The sequence below is a fragment of the Coturnix japonica genome, chromosome 2, assembly GCF_001577835.2.
Source record: "Coturnix japonica isolate 7356 chromosome 2, Coturnix japonica 2.1, whole genome shotgun sequence".
Classification (NCBI taxonomy): Eukaryota; Metazoa; Chordata; class Aves; order Galliformes; family Phasianidae; genus Coturnix; species Coturnix japonica.
Genome location: NC_029517.1, coordinates 26,196,714 through 26,220,903, shown reverse-complemented (window position 1 = coordinate 26,220,903; position 24,190 = coordinate 26,196,714). Strand labels below are relative to the sequence as shown.

Sequence of the window (24,190 nt, the reverse complement as noted above, 5' to 3'; positions counted from 1 at the left end):
GCCCTCACCATGAACCTGTAGTTTCAATCACACTAGAACACAGGAGGCCTGCACCTAGAGGAACACATTTTTGTTTCAGTCAGTTGTGCCAAACACCCTCTCATCACACTGAGGAAGGAGCTGAGTAGGCCCTGCAGCACTAAGATGGATGCGTGGGAGAGTTCTGCCTCACTATACAAGTATCTGAAACCCAAAAAGGATGGTTTTCATGATGTATGTGTCCACACAACTAATTAAACACGGAATTTAAATTAAACTCTTATTTAAGCCTCAGCTTATGAACACACTTAGACCTGTACACCTGTGCCTGTTACACCTGTAGCTACAAAACACCTCCCTGCTGAGAGCTTTATAACCATTCTCTAGCATTTCATTAAACTTTTCTTGTGTGGTGCTATTTGTGCATGTATACATACACGTATAACGCACACAGTTAATTACCTAATTAACATCTGGAGCTCTGAGTCACCAATTTCACTTTTTCAGAGGAATAAAGGAACGGTGACCGACCCATGTGCGTTTTCCAGCCAATCAAAAAAAGACAAATCACTCCTCAGGCAAATCAGGAGTCTCAACTTAAGCTTACCTGGACTTGGATCTTTGCCAGCATTTTTAAATCACTTTCCTAAATGTTCTAAAAAGCCCCCAGAAACATCTCTGAGCTTTACAGTCAATGCAGGGCAGGAAAGTGTGGTATGAATTCATAACAAAATTAACCCTGCACGCTTTGGTAGGAGAAAGATTGGCAAGTGTAGCTCTTTGGAAATAGTATTCAAATTCAAAGCTCATGGGTGGAGACGGGGAGTGCAAAGGTGCATAAATAGGCAGGAGGGAGCGTGGTGCTCTCACTGTGACCAGGAACACCTTCGCACCCCAGCAGGCACCTGGCTGAGCACACACGGTAAGGCAGCGCTCACTCTTCGGAACTACCTGCGTAACACTGGGCTAATTGGGGCTACAGCCATGGGAAGGAGAGGCAGCAGTGTGGGCACAGCACAGCTCCTAGCCATTAGGATACACAGATATGTTGTCTTTGCAAGTTAGAAGGCGTAGGAAAAAAGGGGGGCTTTATGGAGCAGAAAACTAAGCAGAAGTGCACACAGCCTTCCAAAGGGGAAGTTTTCAAAGAGGAGGTTTAGTGTTTCTGTCTTGGCTTTCTGCACCAGTAACAGTGTAAACTTTGCATTCCTATAAACCTTTGACTTCCTGGTCATCCAATACCTTTTCTTTTTTTCTTCCTCTTTTCAGTAAGCATTACTTCCTCTACACAGCTACAGCCAAAACAACACAAGGTAGCCTTGAAAATCCATGATATGTAATGTAAACTTATTCAATTCTTTCCCTTTCCAAGGGGACTTTTCCTGGGACAGATAGTCTCCTGCAAAATCCTATTTCATTCGCTTGAAATCTACTCTGTGGTTGCTTAGAGGTCTGTTGGACACCTTGCAGTTAAGAGCATTGTTTCACTGATGCAGATTCAGCTAATGCCTCCTCCTGCACTTCTTACCCAGAGAAAAGATTCTGTTTTTCCTCAGACTTCTCATTTTCATTGTATTTTAAAAGCTGTCTGTTTAAATGTTTTTTGCATGAATGTTCTGAATTTTCTGTATTGGTTTTGGAATTCCTTACGACTTCCTACCGTACTCAATATACTGCTATTTCAGTTTTAGGAATAAGCTTAATGAGAAAAATATAGGGTCATGCAAAGGATTTTCCCCCTTCAAAGCATCACAGCTGAAATGCTGAGCAGCTTCCATCAGTCATGCCTCATCTCCACCCCCATGCCTTAGTCAGGTGCAGGACAAGCAGTTTGCTTTGTGCTGCTTATAATGGCAAAATGCACTTTAGTTCTCACTGCTCCCCACTCATTCTATTGTAGATTCGACTGCTTTTCAGGATTAGATGATGCTAATGAGAAAGGACAGGATGTAAAGTTTCAATAGCAGCTTTCGGCTGTGTCTGTGTAATGCATTACTGTCAAACCCAGCTTAGACTTCTACATCTCATTTGAGTTGCTCTTGCTGCAAAACAGATGAAGAGCCCACACAAGTTAATTTGTCAACACCCATGCTGTTAAACTGCCCAGTTACTTTATCAGTGGGAGATCCAGAGAGAAATGGGAGTTGATTAGGACTTAGAATTACTATTGAAATCGATAAAACTCTGTTGTTTCACTGAGCAAACTCAATATATGTAAAAGGAACAAAGAGAAACTTAACACAGGTGCACATCTTAATAAGACCACAGGTCAGTGGCACCAACACAGCAGAAAGCAGCCAAATCCTTCATGACCCTTAGCTAAGCAAAGCTTAGCAAACCTCTCCCTTCCCTTACACTCCCCCAAGCCTCCACCTGGAGCAGGCAGCTGACTCACCCAGCTGCATACCTGACCACGGCGGTGCCTCGGGCTGCACCTCAGAACCAGCAGCAGGGAGGGACAGAGAAATGAAGGCTCTCTTCCTCATCCCAGGGGCAGCCATGGAGAAGAGCTACGTGTCCGTGTTCCTGCTGCTCGTGGCCATCTCCTGTGTTCTGGCAAAAGATATAGGCAAGAAGGAGACGAAGGAGACTAAACCAAAACTGCCTCAAACACTCTCCAGAGGTAAAAATATATATAGATAGATAGATAGATACCACAGGTCCCACTTGTATGTATGTGACGTTTTCCTACCCTCTCCTTTCCCTGCAGGCTGGGGGGACCAGCTCATCTGGACTCAGACGTACGAGGAAGCTCTATTCCGCTCAAAGAACAGGTAGGGCAACCCCTCGCTGCAGCACTCCCTACCGGCCACCCCGCACACCACCCCGCTAACCAGGCTCCTTCCTCTCCCCCAGCAACAAGCCCCTGATGATTATCCACCACCTGGATGACTGCCCACACAGCCAAGGTGAGGCTTCTGTGCACAAAAGGGAAAAAGAAAAGGAGACACGCTTTGTACCACCACGCTCGCTCTTTACCACAGAACAAAACGGAGTTAATCATCCATCAGTGCAATGGAGAGAGCGATTTTTATTAGCTGTAACTGTGAACTTCATATTCTCACATATCAATTTGTTTAAATTTTCTTCTCTAGGGCAATATTACATGCTTTCTTTTTTAATTATCATTGCTCATTGCTTTCATTCTAGCACTCAAGAAGGTCTTTGCTGAACATAAGGAAATACAGAAACTGGCTGAAAAATTCATTCTCCTGAACCTTGTGGTGAGTGTCCCTTTCACACTTCAGGTGAAAGCAATAAAGTTTTACTTATGATTATGGCTCTTCTAGCTCTAAGTAGACACTTTTATAGCAGGGATTGGCGAGGAAAAACGCTCAGTGCTGGAGCATAATAGATTTAGTAATAAAGCTCTTACATCTCCAGCTCCCATAACTACTAAATAGGAAGGTATTTAAATTTTAATGTATTGCTGCCATTAACTGTTATCATCAGTTCCCAACTCTAGCAGCTTAAAGGTTGTATCCCAGGCAGTGGATTTCTGGAATGGTTAACATATTGCTTAGCTTGCATTAATTACCCTGAGCATAAAGAAGAAAACATCCATGTTACATGCTGTCTTGCAATCTTGACCTGGAATCACATCTGCTTTTTTCCAGTATGAAACCACAGACAAGAACCTTGCACCTGATGGCCAGTACGTCCCTCGGATTTTGTTCATTGGTGAGTACCTCTCAGATGGCAGCCCCCCTGTATTTGGGTACACGTATTGCTGACACATTTCTATAAACCTAGGTCACAAGGACCATTTTCAGTAGGCCATGGCAACTGCCATTTTATTCCTTCCTTTGTTCTTTCTTAGTAAGATCTGTAGGCTGAAAGCAGTCTCAGCTTGTGGAGTTAACTCTCGCACTATGCAGTGATATGGGTCTAAGGCTGAACAACACAGATTAGAACCAGACATACTTCCTCCCTAACAAACCTGCAAACATGTTTTAACACAGAAGTTCAGTTACTTCGTAGAATGAAGGTGTGTTGGTTGTTAGGGGAAGCAGACTTGCCTTGCAGGCAAACTTAGGAAGCAAGCAGAAGTGCAGGAAGATTTCTTCTGCTTCAGGGTTCCTTTTGTGCTCTGCAACTGTCCTCTTCTTTTCCAGACCCTTCCCTGACTGTGAGAGCAGACATTACTGGAAGATACTCAAACCGTCTCTATGCATATGAGCCCTCAGACATTTCTCTGTGTAAGTAGAGTGTTCTCAAAGTAGCCACATTTTTTTTTTTGCTGGATAGCACCATGCATTACCCATATGCACTTAGTGCTTGCTGAAGGACCATTATCCAATGCCAGTAGGAGTAGGTTTGGGAAGGGTGTAACTGCATGACTGACTGCGTCAACTTGTCCTGTTATATGCTTGGCTGTACAAGTACTCTAAGGACAAGTGGGGGGGATTCAAGCTCAGGAAAATATATATGTATTTTTATATTCATCTTATGAGGTGTTTAAAAAAAAAACAAAAAACACCTTTCCAGAGCCCTACAGCTCCAGGTTACTCAAGTGCACAAGATGCACAATGCATCAGATTCATTATTGAGCATAGCTTCAATAATAATGACACTTCTTTACAGTAACTGGTCACTGGCAGAGGATGTTGCAACAAAAATAACATGTATGAATATTTCATTTCTAGTGTATTCAAATATGCAGAAAGCACTGAAGCTGCTGAAGACTGAGCTGTAAGGAGAAGGAAGATGCCCTGAAAGACCATTGAGTCTGGTTTTCACCTCTCCTCCGCTCATTCACACTGCTGAAGAGACTATTTAGTGATATTTAGTAATGTATAGTGCTGGTTTATGAACATAAACGCTTGTTTTATGTTAGCACTTCTGTACAGGGCAGCATTTTTAAAAGCTGGAGGCTTTTAATTTAAGACATACAGGAGAACACTGTGTGACCCCATTGTACAAATGATTTTTTTTTTAAATAAATCCATTTCAAGTGTTTACATACAAAATGTTGCTGTGTTGTTTTGTTGTTTTTTTTTTTATTTCTCCCTATTATCTATCACTACTGGAGTAAAATCAGTGTTACTTCCACAGCTCACTATCCTCTATCCAAGCAGCTTTTCTCTGCAGTTTTAGCAGCTATAGAGCTCCATTCCTCAGCATGCTTTCTCTTCATTCTCTTGCAACAGCACCCTATGCCCAGCTCTCATTACCAGTCCTTTCTTTACAGTTAGATGAGAGGCGCACACCCTTCTATGTTGGCAGTTAATCACATGGTAATGTCTGCAGTGCCTGAGAGCCTTTAAGAAGAGGAGCACCATGCGAGTTGGTACCACCTTAAGGCTTAAGCCTCCACTGGATACAATTATTTACAGAGGCTTCTGTAAAATAAAAGTCAATCTCTTCAGAAAATATGGAAAATTATTTCTGAAGTGTATATGCTCAGAAACTTGAAGCGCACAAGATGAGCAGGTTTTCCTGTGCATGGAATTTCTGCAGTTCCACTAGGCCTAACTATTTAAAGACTTTTTGAAGTGTCTAAGCATAATGCTGTAATGCAATGGAAAGTACAGCAATAGTAGCAGGGTGGCACAATCCCAGGCTACAGCAAAAAAGAACAAGCCCAAACACAGCAGCCACAGAAACAAAGGAAGAAAAACTACTTACCTTTAGAAGACCTCCAGCAGGCAGGAATCTCCAGATGAGACACCCTCACTTCCACTGCCAGCCCTTAAATGAGGTCTAGGAAGGGGTGGATCCTGGCTCTATCCCTTCTGGTCACTCAGAAGCATTGCATGCACCTGAGCTCCCACTTGGTTGGCCCTGCCTTCCCGCCAGGTGCTCAATTACTGGTTCAAGCTGTGACTCAGCATTTCTGCTATACTAAGTAACAATTCCTTTTTGTAATGAGCAGTTATCTTCACATGAAAGGAATCAGATGCTGTACAGAGTATGTTATCTAAGACTTGGGCTGATTTGCTTGTATGGACATAAGAATTACATGGTTTTGGTTTTAGGCAGTTATTAATCTGTGATGGAAATGGGTGGACATCTTAAAGAAAGAGAAAACAGCTTCCTGCTTCTTCTAGAACAACAGGCTTTATGAAAGCATTTCAAAATAATTAAGGTCAAAATGCAGTTAATGTAAGCACTGAATGCTCCCAAACTGTCCTGTTACTCTGACATTCTGCTACTGTTAATAAGCTCCTAGAAGGCTTGGTCACGATCAAGTCAAACTCTAAAGCAGTCAGAAAAATTAATGCACCTCACCAGAAAATAGCAAGAAGAAAATATGTTATATAGCCAAAACTGCTTTCTCAAGTGGAAAGATGGAAAAAAATAAAGAAAAAATAAAAGACAAACCCACATAAATAAAGTCCCATCTAAATACATTAGAAGAGTACAGCATCTCTTGTATACAAACATGCACATCAGGCCTCTAAAGCAAGTCTCTTTCCCAGTTCCAAAGTCAGAGTAGTTCTGTTTTATTGTGTCCCTCCCCCCACCTGAAGAGAGTGAATCTATCTCTGATGTGAATTTCAAGATCTGTAGTTGTCTGGGTTTGTTTTTGTTTGTTTTTTAATCACAATCTGCCAAAGACAAAGTGTGTTACGTACACAATAGAAAAGGTTTAATCAAACCTTATGCTCCACTACCTGTCTTTTGAACACTAAAGCAAACTCACACTATGTGGTCTGAGATGTAACAGCTCTAACACTGTCACATTTTTACTATTGCCTCAGAAATGCACAATTACATCCCAGCGTCACCTACTATAATAATGAAACCAGAGCCACTCCAAAACAAGCTCCAAATAAATCAATAAAAAGAAAGAAGAATCAAAATTGAATCAGATACAAAATATTATTTCAACCTTCATACAACTTCTTAATACTTCTCTAATTTATTGCATTAACACACAAAATACAGAGACTAGGAAAATTAACTGCTGCCAAGGACAGCTTTGGGATGATCTGTTCAAGTTCAACACTTCCCTTTGAAACCTCATGACAATTCCTTCTTGAGCAGCCCTAGGCACACAGCAGTCTCAGAGTGTTCTGATAAACATATATTTCATCTTCTTTCTGATTCCTTTGCCAAAGCAAGAAGGCATCTCCCCAGCAAAGGGAGAGCCCTTTGAGAGCTACCACAATTAACATTCACTGCCTCCCTTTCTTTCTTCTGCACTCAGATGCTGTGCTCTTTGGCAGTTTAATTTAATAAGCCTCACTCTCTCTTCCTGCAGAGCTGCCTTTTTCAGGCTACAGCAGCTACCTACTGTGCCAGAGGCAGCAACTTAATGAAGAAAAGGTACCGTGCAGGCCTGTGATTCATTGTGATTAGAAATAACTGGAACATTGTGCACCTCTGGTGTTGACAACTCTGTTGACATCTTCCAGCTCATCTATCACTTCTGTTAGAGGCTGGACCAGGGACTGTACTTTCTTTCTGCTCAGAGAGCACTCAGCACGTGAATGATACACATTTTAACTTTAATTCTTTTCTCTTTTTAAAACAAATTAGTGGAAAACACAGTTGGTTTACCCTCCTCCCCCCTCTGGTGTTCAATCTCTCATCAAATCAAGACTTTTAGGTGGACAACAGAGGAATACATACTGCTAAATTACTGCAAGAATAATTTTACACCATCTGTAAAAACATTTGTACAACTTTCCAAACACCAAGTCAAGTTTATCACATGAACCAGAAGATAAATCACTACCAACTCTGATGTCGTGCAAATACCAAACTTCATTCAGATGTCAAAGAAAAAAACAGGATCAAGTTGATTAGCTGCAGATTACATTCATTCATTGTTCTCATAGTGAAAATATCCAGTAAAAAATAAAGAACTTTTATTTTTGAACAGAAATCTAAACCTACCACATAGCCACAGCAAACAGGGGAGGGGAAGAGTCAAGATTACAGTAGTCACTTATGTGCAGTACAGAAAATACAAAACAACAACTTCAGCTTTTTTATAACCTTGACAAGAGAGTGAGACTGTTATTTAGACACAATGCAACTAGAACTCATCCTAAATCCTAATAAAATCATACAAACAATCAAACAAGTGTTAGACACCCACCATTTATTTTTGTCACTTTAATGAGAAATTGGGTGAATTTTTGTAGTTAATGAATACAGCAGATAACACTTGGTTTTTTTTGGACACCAGAGAAGCCAGTAGTGCTACAAAACTCACTGAAGAGAGTTCACCACACCAACTACCAAAGTCTTTAACAAAATTATTTAATCAGCTCAGAACAGCATTCTGATTCTGCCCAGCTATTGAATACACTGATCTACTTCAGGATAGTGATTCTTGTAAGAAAAACAGTGAATATTTAAAGATGAAAACTGCAAACTTCTTATGGAAGGTAAATTTTCCTTCTGGTACACAGAGTATTCCTACTACAGGAAAACACTAAACTATGGAGATCTAGTATTCTGAAGTAGAGGATGCACAAAGAAGATTCAGTCCTTTATAAACTTATCAAAGAAAAGCGCTAGGGTTTGCACGGGGATCCTTTTGGTTCCTGTATCTATAGGTCAGCCAGACTCCCAGAATCTGAAAGGAAAACATAGATATTAAGGTCTCCCTCCTATCTTTCAACAGTTTTAGAAAACTTATTTCAAATGTAAAATTCTAATAATGAATTTACAGCAGGAGTGTAGGATATTTTACTGCTGCTAAAATTGCACAACCCCACACAAATTTCTTAATTAGGAAAAGAATGCAAGTTCCTCAGAAAGATCTATCGAGCAACACAGAAAAAAAATGTTTGAAGAGTATTTAGAATAGGAGCATTTATTGCTATTCTTTCCCCTCTTTAAATGATAAATATTTATAAAGTTCTTTTTAGGATAATGATAAATAAAGGAATGTCCTCCAAACTTCTTTCTTTTTACAGCTAAAGCTTAAGAATAAATCTACTTCTCCTGTACATTTTCAAATTCTGTCCTTTCCGCTAATCAGCTCTAAACCTCAGGAAGGCAAGCCTCAAAATTTTAGTAAATAAATGTGGGCAGAAGTGAGAGATGGATTCTGCTTTAGGTGCTATATCTCTTACTGATGTAACAGCTATGGCCTGAACACTGCACAACACAGGAGAAGCAGAATTTTAACATGTTATGGAAGATCTGCTCTGAGGATTTTTATTCACTAAAAAAGGACGTATGTATTTTAAATCTAATGCTCAAAATATCCAGCCATCATCAAACTGCCTCTATGCAACACATGGGGCACCAAAGAAAATCCCTTCCTCTGCCAACCCCCCACAAAAAAACACAGAAAACCAACCTAAAAACAAAGAGCTTGGAAAGACGGGGTGTGCAGCCCAAAGGCCAGGGAAATAAACCAAAAGCGATCTAATCTATTCATTTACCTCTGTGAAACTGAAGAAGAGTCCTATGCCTCCAACAAATCTGAGCACCATTCCAGAATATTCTTCTATTATCGGTGCACATGGTTGACACTGGTGACTTCTAAAGCAATCCTGTAACAGAAACGAACAGAGAATTGCATCCTGTTCTCTGATGATGCTTCACCGATTGGCAGTATTTTCTTAGCTCTGTAGCAGACTTCAAAACACAGGCAAAACTTTAGGAATTTTAAGACTCCAGGAAAGCAAATACAGAAATGATGACAGAATAGAACCTTTAAAGAGTGCTCTGCAATAAAGTTTCCAGCAAGTTAAGGAAGGACCATTGGGACAACAAACTTAAAGATTTGTTAAAAACCTTTGCCTTCAACTAGGAAAGAAATTGCACATTTTGGAACAAACACAATGAGAGAAAGAACTTACAGAAGAGCAGGTTTCATTCAGGTCAAAAAACCTGAATCCACAACAATTCAGATTTCTCTCAAGATCTGTTCGTGCACTTTTAGTGTTGTTCCATCCCACCTCCAGAAGTTGACTCTAGTAGGTATAAGCAAACACATATTAATTGAACTGTTTTCTATCTCAATAGAAAGCAACATACCAGGCAAAGTAGATGATCCCGTTTTGTTGTCTGCACAAGAGTCAAAACAGGAGTTTCCCAAATATATCTCAAACGTAAACCTCATTTGTGTCTGCCTATTCAATGGAAAAAAGTCACAAAACACAAACTGCTGTGCTTACCCAGTTTTGCTCCACCAATTACTTAATATTTTACAATTAAAACCTTCAGATCCCCATGTCTAACAGGATAATATACTTAAAAAATGACTTTGACATTCAAACAGTCTGGATAGCTAATGAGACTGCAACACCCAGCAACAGCAAGTTTACAGTTATAACTCATTTTCTTCCTGTCTTCTTCCTACACCTGGCAAGAGCACTAGTAGTGGGACATATGACTAACTGGTATGGCTCAGATTTTAAACAAACCACTCTGTTACACACAGAGGAAGTAGACCATTTTATCACTATATTCTTGCCCCTTCTTTTTGCACTAAAGATTATTCTCCATATCCCACAAAAGTTGTCTTTCCCACAGATCTGGTCTGTACCTAATACAGTCACCACCTTTTCAACTACGTAAGAATATTACTGTATATTTCATCAGTTTATTTGGAACTGATGAACACATGATATAGTCAAGATACCACACTGCTACACTTGTAACCAAAAACCTAGACAGAAACTTTAAAACCAAAACAACTTTTAAAAGACGGCTGAATGGCAGGGATTTAAGAGACAAGTGGACAAGCCACTATGAGACATGGATTAGTAATAGGACTCAGTGGGTCAGGTTGGTGGCTGGACTTGATGATCCTGAAGGTCTTTTCCAAACCAAATGACTATGGTTTTTGAAGGCAGATTTTCTTAAAATATGCATTCTTCATTTAAAGGAAGGCTACATGTAAATGTATGTATGCACATGCATGCGTGTGTGCATGTAATAAAAATAATGTTATGCTATAGATTAACTGAGAAATCAGAAACTATTTCTTACCTGCTGTTCCTTGTTCAGTGCCAAACAGGCACAGGAGACAGAAAACTGGACAATGAAGACTAGCAAAAGAATAATCATGTACTGGAAGCAGTAGTTAAAGATGCACTCCTAAAGATTTTGCTTATAGAGTACATAATCATTGGATTACATCAAGTCATTTGAAACAAAAAGAAAAAACCTACAGATAAATTCTGGCTAGATGTGGAAAAGATTAAATTGTATCAAAGCAGAGGATGTTATTTATTTGGAGCCCGCAACCAGAAAAATAAGAATATTATCTGATTTAATCTTTTCTCTCGTCTGCACAGAACAAGTTTGTTATGCAAGGCAGTATCACAGGCTGCTTATGCAGTGTCAGTAACACAAAAAGGGACAGCAAAGCACCATGCTGAGAGGGCCTGTGCTCACTTCTAATCTGAGTTCACAATTAAAAAGTAGGTATGAAAAGAAAGTGCTTATTGGCAGCACATATGTGTATGCATTTCTCTGCCAGCTCCAATCATTTCATTGTCTATATCATTGTTCTCCACTGTTAAACCACATTAGTAGTTCACATACTGGAGGTTGCTTTAGGGTTGAGCACACAATGAGAAGGATTTATGATTCAAAGCTTTTAGAAAGGGACCATTTTTGTCTTCAGAGTGGGGGGGAAAAAAAAAAGGTGAAGCTGGGAATTATGTTTAATTTAGACTGCATTAGACCAAAACAAGATTGAATTTCTGCCTTCCACAAGAGTCTTTGCCCATCAGAGCAGATGATTTATGTAACTTGAACCAAACTGTAATCCATATAATACATTGAAGGATACAAAGAACAGCAACACTTGGTGATGTTTCACTGCACCAATCAATCCAACTAAGGCAATGAAGAAGAGGAAGATGCCCACAGCAATTGCCACTCCAACAACTCTGAAACTAGAGATGAGGCCAAAGCCAATTCCCCATGCTGCAATTCCAATCAGCAGCAGGCTCACCAGCTGGAGGGAAGAGAAAACTAAGAGTTAGTCTGCATGTAGAAGAGGCTCAATATACACACAACTACATTCTTTATGTTAAAGCTGTTATCAGAAAGGTACCATTCTTTCCAGCAAGAAGAGATGCAGCACAATCCTCAACAAACCAATTCTCCACTTCATCCTAGAGGTGACTTTAGATGTTTTAAGGGACACATATTCTTCACCACTGTCAATGTGGAGCTGTTTTAACTTAGCCTACCTACCAGACAAGCTATGTTGTGTATCAGTGATTGACTAGAGACACTGAATTCGTGTGGATTATAATGGAATTGACAAATAAGATAAAAATCATCAGCTTTAATTCATAGAACGGAAGAATGAAAATTTCAGATAATTCTGAAATACACTATAGTTAAAGAAAGCATGACTGCACAGCTCTGGACATGGAAAAGAGCAAGCTGCCAAAATTTACTGTAATCAGAAATACAGTTGCATTGATTTATTACAGAAGATTACGTATAGTTCATACGGATATATGCATACAATATAATGCAGAAGTTAACAAGGTCACACAAATGTATTTTTCAGATCTGTATCTCAAGGACTGCATGTCATGAAACAATAAAGGTGTCCTGTCTTTGCTACATAATTAGTCAGGAAAATAGCTCTACTATGAAGTCAATCCTATTTCAGTGCTCAAAGCACTCTTGTGCTATTTCCTTCCTTTAAAAGATGGCATTCAGGGAGGGTAAGTGGAATCTGTCTCAGTTTCTTTACTGGAATTTATTGTTTATGCGAGCAGGAAGCTCCAGCCTTTCCTGCTTCCATGCCAAAAACATGGGGGAAATAAATAAATAAATAAATCCAACATGAAAAGCTACAAAGAATCTTGCAGTGAGTTACAGCAGGAGGTAAGCAGCAGACAAAGCCAACCCAGATGACCAACGCACAAGATGCCTAATGCTCTCATCCAAACCAGTCAAACTTAAGCATAACATTATCCATTACATTCTGTTATACAGCATCAGCTCAACTTGGGAGGTTAAAATTTACATATGTTTGACCTTGTCAGAAAAAACCCAGAAGTTGTACCATTATCAAAACCAGTATGTGCTCAATTTAGTCTAACTCCATGATTTTACTCCACAACAAATACAGAGCACACATTTATGCCAGCTTGCTGGTTTCTGTCCAAACAAGGTATATTTTGACATTTTACTGCTTATCCAGAGGGATTTTTTTAGCCATCATTTCAGAGTGTTTACCCTAAAGCAGGAGACTTTTCTTGGTTTCAACACAAAACAGGCGAGGATGTATTTTTTAGCTGCAGTACCTTTCAGAAGGCTGGTCCGTGTAATGCTGCTTTTGAAATGTGGAAATCTTAGAGAATATCAAGGAAGATGTAAAACAGGTTGTGATGCTCATCAAGATCAAAACACAGTGGGTGTTTCTTCCCCTGGTGCTCAAAGAGGACAACACCTCAGAAAAGTTTTTACAAGCCAGTAATCCTCAGGGAAAATTTAAGACGGGCCACAAGAATACAAGGGTATCCGCCTTACCTACACCTTCCTTTCACCACATGAAGTGACAAAAGAATGGTATCAAAGACAAGGAAATTTTTCAAGCATAAGTACAGCTTTAGGATTAATTCCCATTAGTTTTGTTTCTCCTAAACAAAAAGCCTTAATCATCACATTCAGTTAAAACCAAAACACTGTGCCAAGTTTTTATGAGTCTAAACTACGGGGAAGAAGAAAGGAAACAACAAAAAGGCCTTGGCTCCAACACAGACAGATTTTCTGATTGTCTGCAGCACAGGGCTATGAACTGCATAATGTTATTGCTAAAAATCAGCTTTTCCAATCAATTAAGATCTATCCATCCTAATCTATGTCCATTCACTTTATTGCATTGTCTGATACCACTGGGAAGAGTTATCTTACTGCATAAGCGTCAGAAGTGAAGAACAGAAGAAATCACGTAACTCAATTTCCAATCAGAAAGGGCTGAGTCAGGCCGGTTGGGGCCCTAAGGAAACAGATCTAGCTGCAGATATCCTCGTTCATTGCAGGAGGGTTAGACCAGATGACCTCTATATGTCCCTTTCGTCCCAAATGTTTCTATAATTCTACATCCCTTACTAAACATCAAGCTTCAAAGCACTGAACTCTCACTGCCACTACACAATTCTTGAAGGTGTCATCTCAGAGCGTGTCACATTTCAACTCATTTCACAAAGGAAAGCAGGAAAAGCATTTCCTAATCACTTTCATCAAGGCCTCTTTCTCTTGCCTCATCTATGCTTGAAATTTTGTATCTGTTCAGATCTTCATTCAGTTTTTTGTTAAGTCTAAAATGATCAAATCAATTTTATTCTTACAAGCATGAAAATCAAAACCAAAATGTGTGCCTAAAATATCCGTTAGATACATGCAGTGTTGGAGCAGCAGTTTACCAGTTCTTGCTGCTGTTAATTCCCTCAGCTTCCAATACTCAAAAGACATGAAAGTAAGGTGTGTGACATTAGAAGTTATTACTGTGATTCTCTTGCCCAAAAAACTTTTCCGGTAGAAAGAGTTATATACTAAATCTAAAACTGCCACAGTTTTCAACAGAGAAAATATATCAGGCTTTAAAATCCATTACTAAACCTCAAATGTTCATGAATAAGTCAGGGAAAAAAAAAAAAACCAACGAAAAAAAAACTCCAAAGTTTCATATTCTGTTTGAGAACACTAATTTTCTATTCCTATTGGAAGCTGGTGGTTGTCCAGTTCCTTAAAACATCTGGAAACTCATTATGATCACAGGTCCATGTCACTGGATTCTGGCTGGCAAGCAATGTAAAAATACTTCATCCAATCAGTCACACATTGCATGGATCAAAGCCACTGTCAACTACTCTACTCTTGCCCACTTGAAAATGTGCAAAATTGACCTTGCATTTTAAAACTCAAATGGAGACAGAAAGCCATTTTTCAAAACAGACTTAGGATTAAGCTCATGCCTCCCTCTGCATGCTGAAAGATGAAATAAATGGTTGTTATTTCTTCATCTTCAGGCTTGGTTTGACATTCAGAATCATCCCTTCTGGTTTCTCTTTACCTGGTCAACAGGTGGCTGCCAAGGAAATATCAGACATGCAGGTCAGCAATTACCAACTTGTTCTGCAGGTGTAATTAATTGCTCAGAAACAGATATTCAGGAAATAAACTCCATCATGTAAACTGAGCATTTCAACTCTTTTCTCTCCAAAGCCCACCCCAGAAGAATAGAAGTGTTTTTCCCTGTTATTCATTGCTTAACAGAACGAACACCACACCTACATGCATTTCTGCAGTGCCATTTCACAGCAGCAGCCGTGGGAGACTACTCTCAGACAAAATAATTACATCCTTAGAAACTGGAAACATAATTTTCTAATAAGTTTTCTGATGCACATTTCCAACATAGATGAAATGACATTTCACCTACATAAATCTTAGGTTATTTAAAATTAGCCTTCATTAACGATGTTTCAAATATTTGCCTACTAAATCTACCAGAAATACACCAAAGCACAGCCCAGTTTCTACTGAATACAACCAGAATCCATTTTCCCACAGACCTCTCATTAGTAAGCTGAGCCAAGTGTAGACTGGAAAAGTGGAATGGACTGTACAACTGAATGGAGACTGGATGGACTGCTGAGCTAAAGGCTAGTGCTGGATGGCTCAGCATCCAGTTGGAAGCTGGTAAGGGGGGTTCATAGAGGGGTCAATATTATTCAGTGCCTTTATTGACAACTTGAACAGTGAGATGGAGTGAATCCTTAGAAAATCAGTGGATGATACTGAAAAATAAAGAGCAACCAACTCTTCAGGTAGCAGAGATTCAGTTCAGACAGGCCTGATGAACTTGAGGAGTGAGCCAAGAGAAATCTCACAGGGTGCAAAATTCTGCACTGGGATTGCATCTGTGCATCTTGGGAACAGACTGGCTGAGCAGCCTTGCTGAGATAGAGCTGCAGATCACACAGACTGCCAAGTGGAATGGGAGCCAAGAGTCTGCTCTTGCCACAAAAGGAAAGCCAAGAGGAGTGGGATCAAAGGAAACTTGCACTGCAGCTTCACCACCATCCCATTTCAAATCCCTGAGGTTGAAAATGAATGGGAGAAGCTGGAAAGGGTCACCAAGTGGCCTGGAGCCTCAAAGGTGATGTCTGAAAATCATGTGGTGGAGCTGGGTTTGTTCAGTCTGACAAAGAGGTAGTAGTTCAAGGGTAACCTAATAGTGGCTGAAAATGAAGGAGCATGGCATAAACAAGAGAGGCAAACTCTTCTCAGGACTGACTGACAGCAAAACAAGTGCAACAGCCACAAGGCAATGGATTGAAGGGCTGCGGACATCGGAAAAAAAAAGAATAATAAAATAAATCTGCAAGTTGGTTTGGTGCTTCTCAAAGGTTCTCAAGACTCAGATAGATAAATGCTGTTAAGTCAGCACTACTTACAGTCCTGCCCAGAGCCGATGAGCTCCAAAATTGCCCCCAGCCAATGCTCCCACACCTCCACTGGCTGCTCCACTGCAGAAAACTTGTCACTCTCCTCACTAGAAATTGAAGTCTTACCAAAAGAACAGGGGCCAGATTTAGCACCGACAAAGGACTATTATGAACCACTTAATTATAGACTGCAACCACCTCCTAAAACTCTGTCCTCTTTCCTTTTCTCTTCTTACAAGATGCCCTCAATAAAAGAGAAATGAATGATTCTTCAGAAGTACTTGCACAGTGAAATAAATGGTCCCATCCACTTAAGGAAAGTTTACACAGGGAATAAACAAGCATTAAGGGCAAATGATCTCAAACTAGTGAAAGCTGTCTCACAAAGATACTACAGGCATATACAGTCCACAACTGGAAAAAACAGAGCCAGAGGAAGTGTGTGTAGATAGTTAACAGAAGAACTCTGAATTGCAAACCCTCATTTGCTATACAGTAACTTCACCGTTACAAACACCAGCAACCTTGTTTAAAAATGTACACACAAGCACAGGCTTAGCATAATCCAATATATCACTCATTCATTTGAAATTAAGTAAATGCTTTCCTTAAGCAGAGCTGCAGGCAGCTTGAGTCCTAAGAGAAGTGTGGTAGTTTTCACTGTGAGGTCAAATACTATGCAGTCTGAAAAAGATAATTAAGAAAACAAAGCACATTGCCTGTAGATGAGATGTTACTCTCATGCCAGCATCTCCATAGGTGAGGTTTTAGGGACTTTAAGTTCAAGATCAGTGAAAGGGACCAGACTCCATTTTAAGTATCTTCCATTACATATTAATGTGGGGGTTTTTTTGTTTGATGGTTTTTTTGTTATATGTACACATATACCTATATATGTCACACTTAAAGGATATTACAAGTTATGAGAATTTGCTGTCTTCTTCACTTTTAGATGGGTTTAAAATAGTAATTTGCAGAGTTGTCTGCTTGTTTCCTTTTCCCTTACAAACATCACAATGGCTAATGCCTTATCTGTGTTAACAGTAAGTTACCTGGAGAAGAAGACCAGCAAACTCATAATGGCTTCAGCTTCTATCAAAAATAATTTCTTCTTAATCTATAAATCATTATTTTGCAATATCTGTGATGTTCAAGTTCTCCTGCTCACATGGTTGCTCATTCACCCCACTACTACGCTGGATAAATATATTTCTCATCACACTTATCTCCTGTATACTTCTCCTCAAGGTTACACTCCTTGTTAAAAAAAGAAGCCAAGATACAGAGAAATCACTTCACTCAACCACATCACTGACAAACAAATCTGATGCCCAGAACAGTTCCTCCTTCCCTCAATGGCATGCCATAAACAAATCTGCTATTTTGACTGACTAGCAACTTTTCAGCATTTCATCTAGGCTGGACTTCTTGCTTGCCAGGAAGCAAATCATACACAGAATTTAGTGCTTGCGGTGTTTTCTTGTAGCCTCAGTCCAAAAAGGAGTTTGTAAATTAAACACTTAAATTTCAAGAAATATGGCCTCAGTATTTCTGGGTAAAGAGATTATACAGCATTCACACTGCTATCAGCAAAGGAAATATTTAGAGGGGAACAGTTAGGCTGCATATGGAACAGGAACTAAAATCAGAGAGGTTACACGCATTGATATCCAGACTGCCTAACTCCTTCCTCTGTATGTGAATTCATATTCACAACACCTATCTTAAGGGAGCTTCAGAATTTAAACCACAGTTGGTATTGATTTTGAAGTCAGATTTCTACTGCACTCCAAATTCAACTTGCTCAGTCATTTCTGCACAGCAATAGAGAATCTAGAAGACAACTCCTCTGGTCCTCTGTACTTCATCTGTTAATATAGCAGGCAGCGCAGTGCTCACCTCTAACAAAATAAGACTAAGTGAAACTTATTTCTATCACAATTGCAAGCTGTCCAATCTGTAAGCAACTTTATCTCCTCGCAGTACTTCTTCAGCTTTATCAAAAGCAAAGCTGGGGCTGAGCATCTTCCAAAAGATTCCCAATAGAAAACAGAATCTTTCACCTTCCTGAGAATTATTTAAGTGAGGAACAATCAGCAGTCTGGATACTGGAGAGCTGAAAGGACGTGATGTGGAGCAAGACATTTATGTGAAAGGCAACATTCCAGTCTCTTATCTCAGAACCCAGTTCCTTTGGTCAAATGGCTGAGTACAGAGTTCTTCATGCTATCGGCCAATAACTGTTATCAAATTATTGCTGATCACATAACGAGCTTCTTTAATGTTAAAACAGCAATGAGATTTAACCCATTTTCTACCCCATTTTGTTTTAGAAATTGAAGCCTTGAAGCTGCATGGCAGGAACACTTATCAGCCATAATGTTTACTTATTTAATTTGAGATGGGAAACGTTTTCAGGAAGCCCAGCGATCTCACAGATCCTTCTTCCAAACATGGCTCTCCCTCAACCTGAAAATAGCAGTAGGTAATCAATGATTTAAGCTACAGTTAATGATTTAGAGCTACTACTGAACAGTCCAAGGGCTTCTCTAATCCATGCTTGTTTTAAACTAAGATCGTGTCTACTCGCACTGCTAGAATGGCTGAAAATATCAGTGACATCAAGCCATGCCATGTTCCATGTAACCTCCTCCTGCACCCTGCCATTCTCCAGTTCTGTCATTAAGCATGCTCAGCCTTCCTGGCTCCAGCTGCAGCACTCTGTACAAGGTGAGTGTAAAAACAAAGCTGGCTCACACTTGATCTAGAAACCCAACACACGTCTAATTTCCAACCATGCTGCCACAAATCGCCATCATTTTGGATACCAATATTCCAATAGATTGAAGTGATGCAAAGAACAGCACACTGAATAGGCAGGCTAGAAACAAGTTCAGAGAGTAAAGTACTATAAAAGTGACTTTAATAAGGTTCTTTCTAATGTTATAAGGAAATATGGATGCTCCTATGGCACTAACTCTGTGGTACTAAAGATATACATAATTTTAATGGTAAACCACATGTTTTACTTTAAATCAGATAGCCACTTCTAGTTTTAAGAAAAACTGGAAGCTCATCAAAACAAAGGAAAATATGTGATATTGGTTGCTGCAGGAAGAATTCAGTGGCTGCTCAGGTGATAAAAGCAGCACCTACCAACCAAACGAACAGTATTATTTTTTTTAAACTTTAATTTGCATACATTTAATCCTGTCGCACAGCTACCACTTCTATCTTTCATCATTTGCCAGGCCATGGGAATTTCCCTTTCCTTTCTGAGAATCTGATTTGAAATAAGATATCAACTGTTCACACTTGGACAGAATTACTCAAGTCTTCCTTGGTAGGAACACTGTCTGCTTAAGGAAATCCTTGTCTGAGTAAAGTGAGCAAATATTGGTGAAGCCGGCAATCACCAGGGTTCTTACACCTGGAAGATAATCACACAGTGGCTTAGATTAGAGGAGACCTTAAAGACTGTCTACTTCCAAACCTTCTGCCATGGACAGGGCTGCCACATACCAGCTCAGGCTGCCCAGGATTCCATCCAACCTGGCCTTGAATTCTGCCAGAGATCAGAATTCACATCTCCAGACAGCCTCACCAACCCTCTGAGCAAAGAATCAGTTCCTAACACCCAAGATAAAACTGCCCTCATATAGATTAAAGCCATTCCATCTTGTCCTGACCACACAGTGAGTCAGTCCCCCTCCTGCTTGTAAGGGTATCTGACCAATTTTGTCTTTATGTAGTTGCACATACCCCTAAAGTACTGGAAGACTGCAACGATGCCTCCTCAGAGCCTGCTATTCTCTAAGCTTAACAAACCCAACTCCCTCAACCTTTCTTCATGTGAGAGGTACTCCAGCCCTCTGATCAACTTCATGGCCCTCCTCTGGACCTGCTACACCAGTTCCACGTCCCTCCTGTAGTGAGGGCCCCAGGTCTGGGCTCAGTACTCCAAGTAAGGCTTTGCAAGGATAGAGAAGAGAAGGATGCTCACCTCCCTCACCCTACTGGCTGCTGCTTTTTTGATACAGCTGAGGATACTGTTGGCCTTCTGGGGCTGCAAGTACAAACTGCTGGCTCATGTCCAGTTTTTTGGCATCAGGACCAGCAAGTCCTTCTCTGCTCTCAGCGAGTTCTTTTCCCAGCCTGTACTCCTATCTCAGATTACCTCAACCCAAGCATAACACCTTGCACAGCCTTGGTTAAACCTCATTAGGTTTGACTTGTCTTTGATTATGTCCAGGTCCCACTGGATGACATCTCTCCCTTCTACTGTGTCAACAAATAAAAGAGAGTTAAGAAGGCTTTTGTTATGTCCACATCCTTGAAAGCTGCTGAACTCTGTGGGCAGCCATTTTGAACAGTCTGCACTTGTCTGCCATCCAAAGGGAAACAAGAATATGATCAACTACATAAAGATAAAATTGGTTTGATACCCAAGACTAGTACTTCTATGCAGACAAACAGCTCTTCCACCTAACTCCAGAAATATATTTCAATTTACGCATACAAAGTCAACAGCATCAGTGACTTTTCTGTACTCTTCCTGTACACGTGAGGAATCACACGAAGTCAGCAAGACTCAGCATAGATACCAGACTTGTTCATACAGGACAAATTTAAAATGGAATCAGAGCCTAAGGATATTTAGACCAGAGAAAAACCAAAGAGCATCAGGCAGCAAATATCATCTGAAAGGAAAGAGAGCAATTAGCTTAGTTGGTTTCTAGCTTCTTGTCTTAAACCAAGAACTGATTAAGCACTGCCAGGGCATATTTTTTCTTGGTGCACTACCATGAAAAGTAGATCAGGACAGCATCAACAATAAGGTCAGTCTCCCATATCCTAATTTGTTGTTTTGAAACCCAAGATACTCCAGGAGTATTTAAAAAATAAATAAATAAAAGTACAAAAAAGCAGAATACAAATTGCAATCCCTGTCGTTAGTTCTGAGGGATAATTCATTCTGAGCACATGACACAGACACAAATCAATGCTAGCAGGAAAAATATTCAAGCATTACCTAACTGAGCTTCTACCTCTCCCACTGGTCCTCCCACCAATTACTGCTGTGAATTACTGCTGCTTAAAAAGATTAACTTGTTCTGGTGGTCTTCCATGTGTTTTTCCCATTTGGAAAAACCCAATTGTTGCATCGTCAGGGTTTTATTTAGCCCAGAAACAGAGAAGTCCATGCATTCTGTAAGATGAGTTCCTCCAGGCTTACTAAACATTGCATATGTTATTTCTGCACCTCAGAAATGAAAAGCGTTCATTTCAAATTTGCCTGTCCTTAATAGGCGACACAAGAAATAACAGGTGGATGTTCTAGTTACTCTGATTTCAAGTCATTCCTTCCTCTTAGAAAAGCATATGTTACATGCATGGAAAAATACCAAGTGACACCCACAAAGTAAATTGTGCTCAGATCCATCAGGCAAGATTCAGGTGCACTGTGCAGGTATTACAAAGGGAAGTATGGAGGTGGCAGGAATCAGATCATCCCTTTTTGAGGCTAAATATGCTCAAAAGACCTACCAGCTCCTTTTGATCTGGTTAGCTTTTGGCTGTAAGAACAAGCGATGATATCTTCTTCAGAAAAAAAACAATACCCACTGACCACAACATTTCAAAACGAGATCTGTGTATGCATTATGTTAGAAAGAGCCATCTGGATTTCTGTCAACCTTCTGTCACTCAAAAGTACTGTTAAAAAAAAAAGGGGGGGGGGGGGGGAGAAAAAAAGAAGCCTTTTGCGTTACCTCTGGTTAGTTTGAAAGACAAATCGGGGTGGAGCAATCCTTCACCTTGAGGAGTCTACATATGCTAAGCTTACCTGCAATAATGGATAGCAAATGAGGCTATGCCTACCTGGCCCTTCTGCTCTGGTGTGGGCTGGCATGGGCAATACAGTGTCACAGAGATCATGGGTGACTTCCAGCAGGTAAGCCAGGCACACTATGCATGCTTCAGAGATTTTTTTTTAGGGACATATCTGTTCTACAACTCCTCCAAACACAACACGCAGCAGCACAGCCTCTACAACGCTAAAGGGTTTTGTTCTGCTCCTTTCCAAGGCAATGTATTTAAAATACAAGGCGATGCTCATTAATAAGCAATACTGGCTTCAACACAGGCACTTCTACATCCACTCATGCTCAGTCCTAGGGATTACCATCAGGTCCAATAACTGCTGTCTATGAGAACTGTTTGTTCTGATGGGCAGTGATAAGACCTGCCTGCTCTCCTGCCTTACTTTCACGAAGGGATCAGGCTGCTATCAGGAAAGCACAGGCACTGCCTGCCAGCCCCAGCTCACCCAATTTCAGCGCTGTGTATCACCCCCGAGCACGGCTGTCCAACACAGGGCTGCCAACAGGAAACATGTATTACCTTTCCAGAAGTGCTGCAAGAGGAAGCCATTACACACAGCCCCAATTCTATTTCTGTGCCATTTGAAAACAGATAAAGAGAATATATATCTATATATATATAGATATGCCGCAATTGAAGATTTTACAGTTTTCTATTGGAAATACATCCTGAAACTCGCCCAGAAGAAAGCAGGCATCTACCTTGGGGTAGGAAAATGGGTTATATCGGCTCACAATATCACGGCGGGCAGGCAGGGCGCTCACCTCCCGCTGCAAGGCGTGTCCTGACCCCGCTCAGCCCCTTTGTGCGGCTCAGCGCGTCCACGCGGGGCTCCCCGCAGAGAAACACTTGTTTCAAACCCTCGGAACAACCCACCCGATCCCGCTCGCTCACACCGGGATTCCCTTAAAGCGGGGCCTGGCAGGCTGAAGGCCGCCCGGCCTGGGCTGAGCTCTGCATTTCGATCCCGGAGAGCCGCGTCCCCGCGGCGACAAACCCGAAACAAGCCGCCTCCGTCCTACCCGGACCCACGCACCGTGTAGAGCAGGTTGAGGGCGCAGAGGCAGTTCTTGGAGCAGGCGAAACCTCCGCACACCATCGTGCCGCCGCCGGGAGCCGCACCGCGGGACCCCACCGCCGCTCCGCCCCCGCCGCCGGCAGCAGGTGAGCGGGGCCCGGCGCCGCGCCCGCTGGTTGGCCGCTCCCGGGTAAAGGTGAAGAGATGGAAATGACGCGAGGAGCGGGGCTGGGAGGCGGCGGAGCTCCTTTAGGGCCGGGCTCTGCCGCCCGCCCACCCCCAGCCAGGATGACGGGGGAGGGGGATGGTGGGGCGATGTCCGCTCGCCGTGCTCTCGGAGGGGACGAAGGGAGGATTCTCAGTCACCTGAGAGCAACGCGGGGAGGTCTGGCATCTCCTCAGCCATTTTGTTGCTTGGGAAACTGCGGAGATCCCTCCTTTCCTTTTCTATACCTACCTTTGATGGCTTAATTCCTTGTGTAATCAAGAAGAACTAGTCGGGGATTTATTTTCCCGGGGTATTACAGTATTACAAGCGGTTTGTCTGGATATTTCTTATTAAAATTATTATCAACTTATTTTATTTTATTTTTTAAACAACTGAATCTGTGTGTATTTCCTTCCCTTAAGAATTAAATACTTCTTTTAATTGCAGGTGGTCAAACAGAGTGATCCACCTCTATCCCTTCCTAACAGTCTTACCAATGTTCTAATGTTCTTTCCAGTGGTCTGGAGCGCTGCCCCTGCTCTCTGGTTCCCTCCAAAAGCTTGTGCCTGCTGTGGAATCATAGAATCACTAAGGCTGGAAAAGATCTCCAAGCTCATCTAGTCCAAGAGTCAGCCCATCCCCACCATTCTCAATGACCGCATCCCTCAGCGCCACATCTACACCCCTAGGGACAGTGACCCTTCACCTCCCTGTTCCAAAGCATCACTGCTCTTTCAGATAATAAACTTTTCCTAATGC

The 24,190-nt window shown here is 41.1% G+C and overlaps 2 protein-coding genes and 1 long non-coding RNA gene across 3 annotated transcripts; 2 read left to right on the top strand and 1 right to left on the bottom strand.

Moving 5' to 3' along the window:
- Positions 1 to 789: 789 nt before the first annotated feature.
- AGR2 (anterior gradient 2, protein disulphide isomerase family member) lies at positions 790 to 4,949 on the top strand. Its single transcript, XM_015853871.2, has 8 exons — positions 790 to 901; positions 2,471 to 2,602; positions 2,690 to 2,753; positions 2,836 to 2,888; positions 3,130 to 3,203; positions 3,597 to 3,660; positions 4,095 to 4,178; positions 4,626 to 4,949. The coding sequence occupies exons 2-8, from the start codon at positions 2,479 to 2,481 to the stop codon at positions 4,673 to 4,675; spliced, it is 513 nt and encodes a 170-aa protein (XP_015709357.1). The 5' UTR covers positions 790 to 901; positions 2,471 to 2,478; the 3' UTR covers positions 4,676 to 4,949.
- A 2,467-nt stretch (positions 4,950 to 7,416) lies between these two features.
- TSPAN13 (tetraspanin 13) lies at positions 7,417 to 23,453 on the bottom strand. The gene is made up of 6 exons (XM_015853858.1): positions 23,242 to 23,453; positions 11,693 to 11,860; positions 10,885 to 10,965; positions 9,750 to 9,863; positions 9,330 to 9,440; positions 7,417 to 8,512 (listed from the first exon to the last, which is right to left on the bottom strand). Exons 1-6 carry the CDS (start codon positions 23,302 to 23,304, stop codon positions 8,438 to 8,440), a joined length of 612 nt encoding a protein of 203 aa, XP_015709344.1. The 5' UTR covers positions 23,305 to 23,453; the 3' UTR covers positions 7,417 to 8,437.
- A 41-nt stretch (positions 23,454 to 23,494) lies between these two features.
- LOC116653034 lies at positions 23,495 to 24,190 on the top strand. Its single transcript, XR_004306420.1, has 2 exons — positions 23,495 to 23,608; positions 23,879 to 24,190. It is a non-coding gene; the product is annotated as an uncharacterized LOC116653034 (long non-coding RNA).

Coding starts and splice junctions, on each gene's coding strand:
- TSPAN13 (XM_015853858.1), bottom strand. CDS start 23,304: ATGGTGTGCGGAGGTTTCGCCTGCTCCAAGAACTGCCTCTGCGCCCTC. Junction 9,864..10,884: donor CACTGAACAAGGAACAGCAG/GTAAGAAATAGT, acceptor TATACCTACTAG/AGTCAACTTCTGGAGGTGGG. Junction 9,441..9,749: donor TGAATGAAACCTGCTCTTCT/GTAAGTTCTTTC, acceptor TTTCTGTTACAG/GATTGCTTTAGAAGTCACCA.
- AGR2 (XM_015853871.2), top strand. CDS start 2,479: ATGGAGAAGAGCTACGTGTCCGTGTTCCTGCTGCTCGTGGCCATCTCC. Junction 2,603..2,689: donor GCCTCAAACACTCTCCAGAG/GTAAAAATATAT, acceptor CTTTCCCTGCAG/GCTGGGGGGACCAGCTCATC. Junction 3,661..4,094: donor CCCTCGGATTTTGTTCATTG/GTGAGTACCTCT, acceptor CTTCTTTTCCAG/ACCCTTCCCTGACTGTGAGA.